The 13,558-nt window shown below is 39.3% G+C and overlaps 1 protein-coding gene across 1 annotated transcript in view; it reads left to right on the forward strand.

Moving 5' to 3' along the window:
- The first annotated feature begins 1,230 nt into the window (after window positions 1-1,230).
- LOC131941250 (homeobox protein unc-42-like) overlaps window positions 1,231-13,558 on the forward strand; it is a 31,627-nt gene continuing 19,299 nt past the window's right edge. Inside the window, exons 1-3 of the mRNA XM_059300368.1 lie at window positions 1,231-1,351; window positions 9,523-9,695; window positions 10,309-10,416. Of these exons, the coding sequence (XP_059156351.1) occupies window positions 1,231-1,351; window positions 9,523-9,695; window positions 10,309-10,416 (402 nt within the window). The remainder of the gene's footprint in view (window positions 1,352-9,522; window positions 9,696-10,308; window positions 10,417-13,558) is intronic.

The raw sequence follows: 13,558 nt of genomic DNA on the forward strand, positions 1-13,558 counted from the left end.
TGACTTTAATTTCGCGCGGTCGCTCCATCTACACACACATGACGTCACCGTTATCCGACACAGTCGCAGATTTCTTGGCGCGAAACTCGTCAAACGTGTGTGCTGGACAGCAACCGATCAGTTAATGCACAAGTTGAGTTGATATTATCTGTTTATCAACGGCCTGTCGTTCTGGCATCGTCCTGACGGTGCCACGTCTGCTACTGGCGTCTGCTGGTCAGCTGTCAACATTCACCAGAGAATTTATATTACAATTTGCGGAGTTAAAAAAAAATAAACATCAGGCACAAAAATAATCTAAATACGGTCTAATTGTTTCGCCGGAAAAATTGTAAATTTATGTATGAAAATTAAAGTTTTGTAAAAGCCCGTGGAGAAACTCTGAACGATTGGATAATTCGGCATATTCTGAGATTTCGACAGGATTTTGTTCGTTCTTGGGATCATTGTTCTATTCGTGTAGCCAAGTTTTTAAAGTTTCTTGAATTTGTTCCAAGTTTGACCTGAGAAGTTTGCACGATTTGTTCTAGTCCTGTCCCAACAGTTAGAACAAATTATTCCTTCTTGTGAGACCGTATATCAAAACTCAATACTCCGACATAATCCCAAAGGCCTCCCGACATCATTGCCTACAGATAAAAGTAGCCCCCCTGCCCCCGTGAGTGCCTCAACCAGTTTCCGTGGGTAGCCCCTGCCCGTGAGCGCCCCACCAATTCCCGTGAGCGCCCCACCAATTCCCGTGAGCGCCCCACCAATTCCCGTGAGCGCCCCACCAATTCCCGTGAGCGCCCCACCAATTCCCGTGAGCGCCCCACCAATTCCCGTGAGCGCCCCACCAATTCCCGTGAGCGCCCCACCAATTCCCGTGAGCGCCCCACCAGTTCCCGTTAGCGCCCCACCAGTTCCCGTGTGTAGCCCCACCAGTTCCCGTTAGCGCCCCAACCAGTTCCCGTTAGCGCCCCAACCAGTTCCCGTGAGCGCCCCACCAATTCCCGTGGGTAGCCCCCCCCCAGTTCCCGTTAGCGCCCCACCAGTTCCCGTTAGCGCCCCACCAGTTCCCGTGAGCGCCCCACAGTTCCCGTGAGCGCCCCACCAGTTCCAGTGAGCGCCCCACCAGTTCCCGTGAGCGCCCCACAGTTCCCGTGTGTAGCCCCACCAGTTCCCGTGAGCGCCCCACAGTTCCCGTGTGTAGCCCCACCCCCACCAGACAAAATTCTGTTCCCGAGCCTGATGGAGGAGCAGCGGGTGCCGGGGGACGAGCGGGACAAACGGAAATGTGACGACTTCACCAGCCTGTACGGCCTGGACACGGGTCACGTCACGTCACAGAGGGGGCTGGCTGACCACTCAGGTGAGTTGTGTTTACATCTGGTCTAGGGGACAGGTCAGCAACTGTTAGACTTGTAGGGGACAGGTCAGCAACGTTAGATTTGTTGGTGAGAACTAGCTAAAGGGTGAGACTTTGGGTGCTAGCTAAATGGTGAGACCTCCGATGTAGGTCTACAACCTGTGTAATAAACCGGGAATGATCTCCCCTAAACTTTCTCGAATATTCTTATATAAAACAACAGGGGATGGCAACTCGGGATATAAACATGATTTCTAATCCATTTTTAATTAAACTTTTTAAATAGAATAAAGTCTCGTAGAAAAAAGAATTGCACACCAAGTGAACGCCAAATAAAATGTGCATAATAGTGCGGAATATTATTAGTACTTTATAAATTCACATGCGTTCTTTGAGAAATCGGTAATAGCGAAAATTACTACTTCCGGTCAACGAAAATTACTCAAAATTTAACAGAAGGCAGAGAATTAGATCTTTTACGGACATGTGAAATTTCATTTATCTATCTGAAATAGTACTCAAGTTATAGGCTTTTAAAAAATTGAAAGTAGAAAAAATTCAACTTCCGGTTATCGGAAATCGCTCAATGGAAATCGGATCTACGATTTTGATATAATACTTATATATGAAATTTCATCAACCTAGCTGTAGCGGTACTCAAGTTATCGTGTTTACACACACACAGACACAAACACACATATACACACACAGACATACGGACTATGTTTTTCCGACTCAGGGACGTGTAAAACGTCGTGATTTACAAAAATCTCGATTTTTTTTTTTTGCACGAGTACAATACTTTCTTTATACTTTGTTTACGAGAAAGTAAAAATGTATAAAACCAAATGCCGAGTGTCAAACAACCTAATGGCTGACTATTCCGACCTCTACTCACATTCAACGTGTTTAATATGTTATATATTTTAAAAGGAGGTTTATTGCCAACTGATGGGGTATGGGTAAGGTCGGTCAAATAACTGGCGATCTGATCAAAGATATCATCAAAGATATTATCAAATATGTAATCAAATATATAATCAAATATGTAATCAAAGATATCTTCAAATATGTAATCAAAGATATCATCAAATATGTAATCAAAGATATAATCAAATATGTAATCAAAGATATAATCAAATATGAAAAGAAAGATATCATCAAATATGTAATCAAATATATCATCAAATATGTAATCAAAGATATAATCAAATATATTTATATTATAACACATAATTAAATGAACTTTTTGTTATCCTGAAGTGAAAAGATATATATGAAATAATTAAATTATCGAACAATAAAACGATTTTAGAAATAAAATTGAAATGCATTTTTGAAAATAATACGCGATTGCTACAAAGTGATATGAATTTGCAAGTGAGATTTAAGAATTAATTAGACAACTAATGACAGTGTGAAAACTAAATAAGGCAGAACAACTCCCATTTCGACATAATTTTTTTCATGTCATGAACATCGAGTACCAACAAAAATTACCTTGTATTAATTTGTCAACAGTCCACGACACTGTTATAAGCAGACGTCCCACACAATAGAAACACGCAGAGAAATACTGTTTAAATAATATTTAAGATATTTATGTCAAATTTAAATTGAATGTAATTTCTGAGATTTTTTTTCATCAACTGTTGACAATACAACACTTCACCTTTTGAGAAATTCCAGAATCAATGGACTATATTTTTAAAATATATAACAATTATTTATAATGGCATTGGAAAAAAAAAATATAGCGCAGCACTAAGTTTAAACTTAGCGTTTGTTGACAAATATTTTGTAACCATTCCGGTTATGCTTAGCGGTTTTATTATGTGACGATGTACTTTTTTATAGCTCAAATCGATAAGAAAAGCTATTACTACTATTATGTAAATCGTGAAGAAATTTTTAGAGATATTTCAATAATTATTATGCAATAATGTAAAGGATATATAAAGTTAATTGAAATTATTTAACAATATAACGATTTTAAAATAACGATGATTTAAACATTACCATGTAATCACCGTGTAATAATTTACCCTTTATATTTTAGATAGATTAGACAAAATACTATATAACAAATCAAACATATTTTTAAAAATCGCATTATAATGTAAAGGTTTGACTGTTAGGTCGACATCAAATTAAATTATTTTATAATTAACAAATCTATTTATAGTTGCATTAAACACACGAGAATACAGAAAAAGCAACTAGTCTATTGAACGGGGACATTAAACTTGAATATAAACAAGGAATGAACTAAATTTACTGACAGCAGTTAGTGCATGAAATATGTTGCGGTGTAACCGTTACAAGAAATATTAAGAACAGTGTTTTCAAAATTAGTTTGGTTTTACTATTGGTAGGATAATGGTAGAATAATGGTAGGATAATGGTGGGATAATGGTAGGATAAAATTGGGTTTAGTTTATCGGACAAAAAAATGGTAGGATAATGCTAGGGTAACGGTAGGATAATGGTGGGATAAAATTGGGTTTAGTTTATCGGACAGAGCTAAAACATGAGTTATAGGTTTAATAATAGATATATTTTAAAGAAAAAAAAACTATAAAAACAATACTGAAAATGTGTTTATTAAGTAGCTACATGTTTTAATTTTTTTACGGAACTATCAAACCTCTAAAACTTGCTAACGTGGATTGAGAAAAGCTTGGTGGTGTGTTGTTGACGAAGAAAACGGCCATTTTCTTCGACCGAGCCTATAGAGATTTTATAATTTTATAATTTTTTTTTTACATTTTAAACGTGTATTCTTGTATGCAATTTTTTTAAAAACTGTCCCACTAAAGGCTATTCAGTTCTGCAAGTTTTACAGTTATATGTAAAGAAATACTTGAAATGGCCCAAAAAGACCCGGGAGTTGAATGGGGAGGGTGTCTAATCATCTGATAGTTTTTTTCAATCGATAAATGAAATAAATTCTGTAATACCTACAGCTGTACACAGTACACAGAATTAGAGGGCACAAAATGTACTTTTTAATTCGAAGCCAGCTTATTACGCCCCGAGATCTTTTTATCATAGAAAGCATGATGTGAAAAGCTGCTACATTTGGGCGACGCGGGCGAAAAACCGAGTTTTGTTCGCCGCTATAAAATAATGTTATAAATTTTGATAGTTTATAGCATTAAAATATTTTTTAATGCTCTTATCAATAGAAATAAAATTGCATAAAAACGGTTTCATAACAAGCTTTTATGTAATAATGCACTAAAAAGGAGAAAATAAATGATTTTCTTTAAATATATAATAATATACTACTATTTAAATAACTATAAAAAAAAGCGTGGGTCACTATATTATCTATTGGATACCTTTACTGATATTTAAAAAGAGATACACGCTTTTATGTATAGTTATATAAATAGCTTTAAAGAAAATAATTTATTTTCTTCTTTTTATTGCATCCTAATATACAAAAACCCATGTGTGCACTTCTCTCTCTCTCTCTCTCTCTCTCTCTGTCGGCAACATATTTTCACAGGCTATGACATCAGTGTGTTCAGCGATATATGGAGAACTTAGTGATCCGGACACTTCTTGAAAATAATATGTTGGATATATTAAATGTATAAACTAAATTTTTATTTAAAGAGCGAGAATAAAAAATAGGCATATTCGAAAGTAGAAACACATTTTTAATTATGCAACCGGAGAAGTGTTTATGGTTGTGATAAGTTCGATTTGGGGAAGATACCAGTAACACAAAAACAACAGCAAGTACACAACACTAATGGCGTCATTGATTGTGGGACAAAAACAGAATTTAACATCGATTGTCGTAAATGGTACACAATACTAATTACGTCATCTTCAATAAGATTCGCTTCCCACATCTTCCAATTTTAGAACATGAAGAATTACATTCAAATTTGATATAGATTTTATACATGTACTTATCAAGACGTTCGCTATGAAATATATACAATTTTCTAGGCCAAAACTAAAACAAATTACTTTAAAAAACAACATAACGGACTTATTTAAGTCTCTTAATCAGTGTGTAGATTTTATTGTGGTGTTGTGTTCTTCTTTCTTCTTCGTTTTTACTTTCTCGTATGTACGATGTAGGCCTATAGAGAAAGTCTTGTAATTGTGCAAAAAAAAAAATTCGATATTTTTGCAAATCTCGACCTCGACGTTTTACACCGCCCTGAGTCGGAAAAAACATAATTTTGCTATCTTGTCCGTGTGTCTATGTGTGTGTATGTGTGTGTGTATGTGTGTCTGTAAACACGATAACTTGAGTACCGTTAAAGCTAGGTTGATGAAATTTCATATATAAGTATTTTATCAAAATCGTAGATCCGTATCACCTTTTAAGCGATTTCCGATAACCGGAAGTGGTACTTTTTCTACTTTCAATTTTTCAAAAGCCTATAACTTGAGTACTATTTCAGATAGATAAATGAAATTACACATGTAAGTAAAAGATCTAATTCTCTACCTTCTGTCAAATTTTGAGTAATTTTCGTTGACCGGAAGTAGTAATTTACGCTATTTTCTGCTTCTCCAAAAAGTAATGTAAATTTATAAAATACTAATAATATTGCGCACTATTATGCACATTTTATTTGGCGTTCACTTGGTGTTCAATTCTTTATTCTACGAGATTTTATTCTTTTTTAAAAACTTTAGGTATTTAAAATCGATTAAAAACATGTCTATAGCCAGAGTTCCTATCCCCTGTTGTTTTATATAAGAATACAAGCACAGCCCGCTTATATTATAGATTCGAGAAAGTTTAGGGGAGATCACTCCCGGTTTATTAACTTTAGTGTTGGAAGGGATTTCCTCCAACACAATTAAGTATTACGTGTCAACTGGTTATGTGCCATTGAGGCCATTGACTCCGATTTCAGCCTGCTTTTCTTTTTGGATTTGCTTTCATAGCCATTGTCCAACCAAGAACAAACTGCAAGGCAGCAGTTGTTTGATTTCGGAGTTGTCTCTCCTAGAGGAGTGGCTGTCCCTAGCTAATGAGCCTAATCTGCTCGAGGGTTTGAACTCGAGACTTTTACCAACTCGACCATGCCGACCCCGTTGTGTTGACTAATAATGTATATCATTTGGTTTTTCTAATACGTATTGGTAGTCTATGTTATTTTAAATGTGTCGGATTTTTAGCTATTTAGTTATTTCTTTGCTTTGTCACTAATATCGTTCAACTTGTAGTAAAGCACATTGCGTTTTGACCAAGAACTACTTGATAAATTATTTTTTTCTCAAACACGTAAAAGATTAACAATATATAGGCCTATAACTCACGTGTAACGGGTACCGATGGCTAGTTATTACAAGAAAACTTGTTATAACGTTTTTTTCATGCAATTTGTTTTAAGTACTTTAAATTTTTTTTATCTACAACACAGTTGCCCGACTAGAAACAATTGCGTACCAAATGACATTATAACGTGCGTATTATAGTTCGGAAAGAGTAGTATGACAGCCTTCTAATTTCAGAACAAATTAATCAATTGATAAACTATTAATTAGGCATCCAATTATTTCAAATTTAATGTCATACTGCAATGTCTTCAATTCTTGACCCAAGCCTCGAATTTCCGAGAAATTGGTCGGTTAGAAGTGCTTAAAATTTAGCTCGCCCGCTTTGATCAATGACGACAGACAAAAGCACGACGAACAGAGGAAGCAAGTTAAAAGCTTGTAATAAAAATAAACACATACACAAATAGCATACACATACATCACACATTTTTCTACCAGATTATTTGAGCAAGTGACGCGCTATCTAACAGCACGCGAGAAAACATTTCCTAACACAATTTTCGTGTGTTCTGCTGTTGATACAACATTTGTTAGGTTACAACATTTGTTAGGTTACAACTTTTGTTTGGTTAACTTGTCTCTGTCGTCTTAACTTGTGTTGGTACTAGACTTTTTACAAGTTTTTAATTAGGTCACACTGTTTGTCGGTCTGTCACTGAGTCTGTCTGTACGTCTGAGGCAAGTCTTGTAACTCAACTCTAACGCAGTGACTACCAGAACAATTTGTTTTAGATGACAACGGAATTATTTGTAGCTTTTAATCGAATCAGAAATGATACTAGTCATTATAAAATTTTAAAGATGGCTACATTCACTACAAACAAAAGAGCAGATAACCAGCGCGGTGAGTGAGGTGAGTGAGGTGAGTGAGGTGAGTGAGGTGAGTGAGGTGAGTTGTTCTCTCAAGTTTTCACACCTGATGGCCAGCCATAAGCATCAACACGGGCCCACGTAAAGTTTAGTTAAGATCACAAGTCTGGTGGGTGTCGACTAGGCGCAGAACAAACGTCATTAATAAAATAAAGGAGACAATTGTTTTATTAGCTTAAATATCGAATTCGTGTTTTTATTTTGAAACATTCAAAATTAATCAATAATCGGGAGGTAAAAAAAAAACCTCAAAACTAATAATAAGCTTTTTAATGCATGGAAAATAAGAAAATTAAAACAAACTGTGTTAGTTAAAGCTTTGGTCGCTCATGAAATATCTTTAATATTTTAGAGATTAATGCTTTAACCCCCCCCCCCCCATGCACTTCAAATCTAATTAACAAAGTTTTGCTTCTTTGCATGTACATGTTTTCTTTACCCCTCCGACTAACCACTGCGCCCCTATGTTACCCCCTCCCACGACAATTTCATTAGACTAGTTCAATGACAAGAGACACGTTTACCCGTAAGAGGGCGCTTGGTGTTGATGTGTTCTTCTACCGTAAACATTTTAATACTATCCTCCCCCTCCCCATCACCTATACTGATTTTTTTCTGCTGCGATTTAAGACGGAAAATGATGAAAAACAAAGCTAAAATAATAATTGTAAAATGTTTAGGTAATAATGTAATACAAGTTTTTAAAAAATCATAGACCTTCCGTTTTAACCACACATTTAATTATTAATTAAATTAACTTATTTAACTAAGGCTGGGTTGAGGTAAAATTAACAATGCACGTAGTACGTGTGGTAACATATTTTCGGTAAATTAGTTTAGTATTGAAGTTTTGTTAGAATTATACATACATTTTTTAAATGTAATTTGTTCCTCTAATTTTGCAATTATTATATTATTAGTCAATTATAATTATCGTTTTCGAATTATTATTATTGTTATGTTTTTTTGTTATTATTATTGCTCTTTGACCAGCCAACAACTAACCACTAAAGTTTGTAAACAAAGATGGCGGAGTGCGCTCAAAACGCAATAGAAACCTACGTACAGGACCAAATAACTAAATGTGTGGTGTCGTCCACCTAATGGAAATGGTACACAAGTTCTCGTCAACACGGAAGTAGAATAAGTACCAAATCACTCAAAAGTTGAAAGAAACAAGCGAATAATTTCTTACCCTTATGTACGAGATTTCGTCCATCATAACTGAAAGGTACTCAAGTTATTAGTAATTGGAAAATCGGAGATAAAGTAAATTACCATTTCCGGATATCGGAGTTCACTCAAAACTTAAAAGAAAACAAAATCACTTTAAAGTTGACAGAAAGATCTTATACTTAATTACGAAGTTTCGTCTACCTATCCAAAACGATATACAAATTATCTGGGTCTCACTGAGTTCGAGTAACGTACTACTTCCGGTTAACGGAAATCGCTCAAATGCTGTGATAGCAAACTACAGTTTGGATAAAATACTGATATGTGAAATTTCGTCAACCTAACGAAAAACTGTACTTAAAGTTGTCGTGTTCACAAACACACACGCGTGCATGCAGAGACAGAAGACAGAGAATATTGCACAATGTCCATTGCGACTTTTCTCCGTGTTTATATACTCCGTATATAAATAAGCAGGGAGTGATCTCCCTTAAACTTACTCAAATATTCTTATATAACACTTCACTCGTGCGGAATATTATTAGTACTTTATAAATTCACATGCGTTTTTTTGAGAAATCGGAAATAGCGAAACTTACTACTTCCGGTCATACTATGACAGAAGGCAGAGAATTAGATCTTTTACTTACTTGTGAAATTTCATTAATCAACCTGAAACAGTACTCAAGTTATAGGTTTTTGAAAAATTAGGAGTAGATTAAGTTTCACTTTCGGTTACCGGAAAAGTTGATACGGAACTACAAATTCGATATAATTATTATGTATGAAATTTCTTTCCTCAACTCCAGGTCAAGAAGGGGCGTTCAAGAAGATCAAGGCCGAGGGCGCCAGCCCGGTGCTGTCTATGTCGTCAGCTGCCTCGTTAGGGGGCGCTTCCCCGGGCTCCGCCTCAGGTCACACCCCCGGCTCAGGCACGTGTCCGACACCAGCTAGGAGGCGGCACCGGACAACATTTACACAGGTAGGCGGCAGTAGATAGATAGGTAGACAGACAGGTAGATAGACAGGTAGATAGACAGGTAGATAGACACACAGACACGAGTAGTAAGGTCGGGAGGGGCCGCTTTTATTTATTTCCCGGGACGTGGGCCACAGCAAGTCCACCTCTCGTTGTGTATATTGCACGATGTCATTTCATATGACATCCTCGTGTGTTGAAATATCATGACATATGTCACCCTTGTGTTGAAATAAATATCATATCATATGCCACCGCAAGTTGACATCTGATGTCAAATGTCACCCCTGTGTTGACATCTCATGACATATGCCACCCCTGTGTTGAAATAAATATCATGTCATATGCCACCCCTGTGTTGACATCTGATGTCATATGCCACCCCTGTGTTGAAATAAATATCATGTCATATACCACCCTGTGTTGACATCTCATGACATATGCCACCCCTGTATTGACATCTGATGACATATGCCACCCCTGTGTTGACATCTCATGACATATGCCACCCCTGTGTTGACATCTCATGACATATGCCACCCCTGTGTTGACATCTGATGTCATATGTCACCCCTGTATTGACATCTGATGTCATATGCCACCCCTGTGTTGACAGGAACAGCTCCGGGAGCTAGAGGCCGCCTTCGCCAAGTCCCACTACCCCGACATCTACTGCAGGGAGGAGCTGGCCAGGATAACCAAGCTGAATGAGGCCAGGATACAGGTCAGTGGGCTGTCTCGTGGTCAGTGGGCTATCTTGTGGTCAGTGGGCTGTCTCGTCTGTCTTGTGGTCAGTGGGCTGTCTCGTGGTCAGTGGGCTGTCTTGTGGGCTGTCTTGTGGTCAGCGGGCTGTCTTCTGGTCAGTGGGCTGTCTTGTGGTCAGTGGGCTGTCTTGTGGTCAGTGGGCTGTCTTGTGGTCAGTGGGCTATCTTGTGGTCAGTGGGCTGTCTCGTCTGTCTTGTGGTCAGTGGGTTGTCTTGTGGTCAGTGGGCTGTCTCGTGGTCAGTGGGCTGTCTTGTGGGCTGTCTTGTGGTCAGTGGGCTGTCTTCTGGTCAGTGGGCTGTCTTGTGGTCAGTGGGCTGTCTTGTGGTCAGTGGGCTGTCTTGTGGTCAGTGGGCTGTCTTGTGGTCAGTGGGCTATCTTGTGGGCTGTCTTGTGGTCAGTGGGCTGTCTTGTGGTCAGTGGGCTGTGGGCTGTCTTGTGGTCAGTGGGCTGTCTCGTGGTCAGCGGGCTGTCTTGTGGGTTGTCTTGTGGTCAGTGGGCTGTCTTGTGGTCAGTGGGCTGTCTTGTGGTCTGTCTTGTGGTCAGTTGGCTATCTCGTGGGCTGTCTTGTGGTCAGAGGGCTGTCTTGTGGTCAGTGGGCTGTCTTGTGGTCAGTGGGCTGTCTTGTGGTCAGTGGGCTGTCTCGTGGTCAGTGGGCTGTCTTGTGGGTTGTCTTGTGGTCAGTTGGCTATCTCGTGGGCTGTCTTGTGGTCAGAGGGCTGTCTTGTGGTCAGTGGGCTGTCTTGTGGTCAGTGGGCTGTCTTGTGGTCAGTGGGCTGTCTCGTGGTCAGTGGGCTGTCTTGTGGGTTGTCTTGTGGTCAGTGGGCTGTCTTGTGGTCAGTGGGCTGTGGGCTGTCTTGTGGTCAGTGGGCTGTCTTGTGGTCTGTCTTGTGGTCAGTTGGCTATCTCGTGGGCTGTCTTGTGGTCAGAGGGCTGTCTTGTGGTCAGAGGGCTGTCTTGTGGTCAATGGGCTGTCTTGTGGTCAGTGGGCTGTCTCGTGGTCAGTGGGCTGTCTTGTGGTCAGTGGGCTGTCTTGTGGGCTGTCTTGTGGTCAGTGTGCTGTCTCGTGGTCAGTGGGCTGTCTTGTGGTCAGTGGGATGTCTCGTATCTCCCCCCCCCCCTGATGGAACTATGTAACGTGATACAACTCTCCATGGCTCTAGTAAATTGTTCTAGATCGCCTTTATTTACCCTGACCCAATGAGATGTTCAACAATCTTTTCATTTCATCACAAAATTTGAGTCATTGACATTTCCCTCATAAAAATGTTGGCGTCAGAAGGGGGTGGGGGTAGATTGGTGTATGATGAGCGGCAGTGTGGTTTATAAAACGGTTATATACGGCTATATTATATGGCATTTACGGTAGTATAACGTTATATGGGGTAGGCGATTGTCTAACGTTATATGGGGTAGACGGTTGCTTTTGATCATGTGTTTATAGTGGGAAAAAACATTTAACCACCCTTGTGATGCAGGTGACACAGACCAGACCGACACACTTAAATGCTAGACTACGAAACACAACCAAGACACACTTAAATGCTAGACTACGAAACACAACCAAGACACACTTAAATGCTAGACTACGAAACACAACCAAGACACACTTAAATGCTAGACTACGAAACACAACCAAGACACACTTAAATGCTAGACTACGAAACACAACCAAGACACACTTAAATGCTAGACTACGAAACACAACCAAGACACACTTAAATGCTAGACTACGACACACAACCAAGACACACTTAAATGCTAGACTACGACACACAACCAAGACACACTTAAGTGCTAGACTACGACACACAAGATGGACACACTAAAGTGCTAGACTACTACACACCGGACACACTTAAGTGCTAGACTACGACACACCGGACACACTTATGTGCTAAACTACGACACAAAACCAAGACACAAGTAAGTGCTAGACTACGACACACAACATGGACACACTGTCTCCAAATTTTTCGTCTCCTGGTTTGTACGGGTCGTCTTCCATTTGTATCCATTAGAAAACATTTCCCTTGCCACTTTCTCTGCCCTCTGCCCCGTCCCTCTGCCCTGGGCACCATGCCCCGGGCTGTATACTTTCATACGGTGCCGCCAATTTCCGCGTGCCGCCACTGTTGGCAGTCACGTGATGATCCTAACCAATCCGATTAGCACACGCGCATGCTCACTGCGCACACTCACTGATAGTCACGTGGGTGGGTGGGGGTGGGTGGGGGTTAGTGGGTGGGTGGGGGTGGGTGGGGGTTAGTGGGTGGGTGGGGTGGGAGATACGCCTCGGGCATCTCAGGAAAAGTTTTAAATCTGTAGTCACAAGTTTCAACTTAAATATGACTCGAGGTGTCAGTTATTAAATTGTGACTTAAGGTCCCAGGTTTCAAAATGTGACTTAAGGTCGCAGGTTTCAAAATGTGACTTAAGGTCGCAGGTTTCAAAATGTGACTTAAGGTCCCATGTTTCAAAATGGGACTTAAGGTCCCATGTTTCAAAATGTGACTTAAGGTCCCATGTTTCAAAATGTGACTTAAGGTCCCATGTTTCAAAATGTGACTTAAGGTCCCATGTTTCAAAATGTGACTTAAGGTCCCATGTTTCAAAATGTGAATTAAGGTCGCAGGTTTCAAAATGTGACTTAAGGTCCCAGGTTTAAAATGTGACTTGAGGTCCCATGTTTCAAAATGTGACTTAAGGTCCCATGTTTCAAAATGTGACTTAAGGTCCCAGGTTTCAAAATGTGACTAAATGTCCCATGTTTCAAAATGTGACTTAAGGTCCCGTGTTTCAAAATGTGACTTAAGGTCCCATGTTTCAAAATGTGACTTAAGGTCCCATGTTTGAAAATGTGACTTAAGGTCCCATGTTTCAAAATGTGAATTAAGGTCGCAGGTTTCAAAATGTGACTTAAGGTCCCAGGTTTAAAATGTGACTTAAGGTCCCATGTTTCAAAATGTGAATTAAGGTCGCAGGTTTCAAAATGTGACTTAAGGTCCCAGGTTTCAAAATGTGACTTAAGGTCGCAGGTTTTAAAATGTTATAGAGCTAACCCGATAGTCCCAAAGTCCCCTGCGTCCACTGAGTTCACTCAG

This window comes from Physella acuta, unplaced genomic scaffold (genome assembly GCF_028476545.2).
Source record: "Physella acuta isolate Inbredline_101_S28 unplaced genomic scaffold, ASM2847654v3 ptg000353l, whole genome shotgun sequence".
In the NCBI taxonomy this organism is placed as follows: Eukaryota; Metazoa; Mollusca; class Gastropoda; family Physidae; genus Physella; species Physella acuta.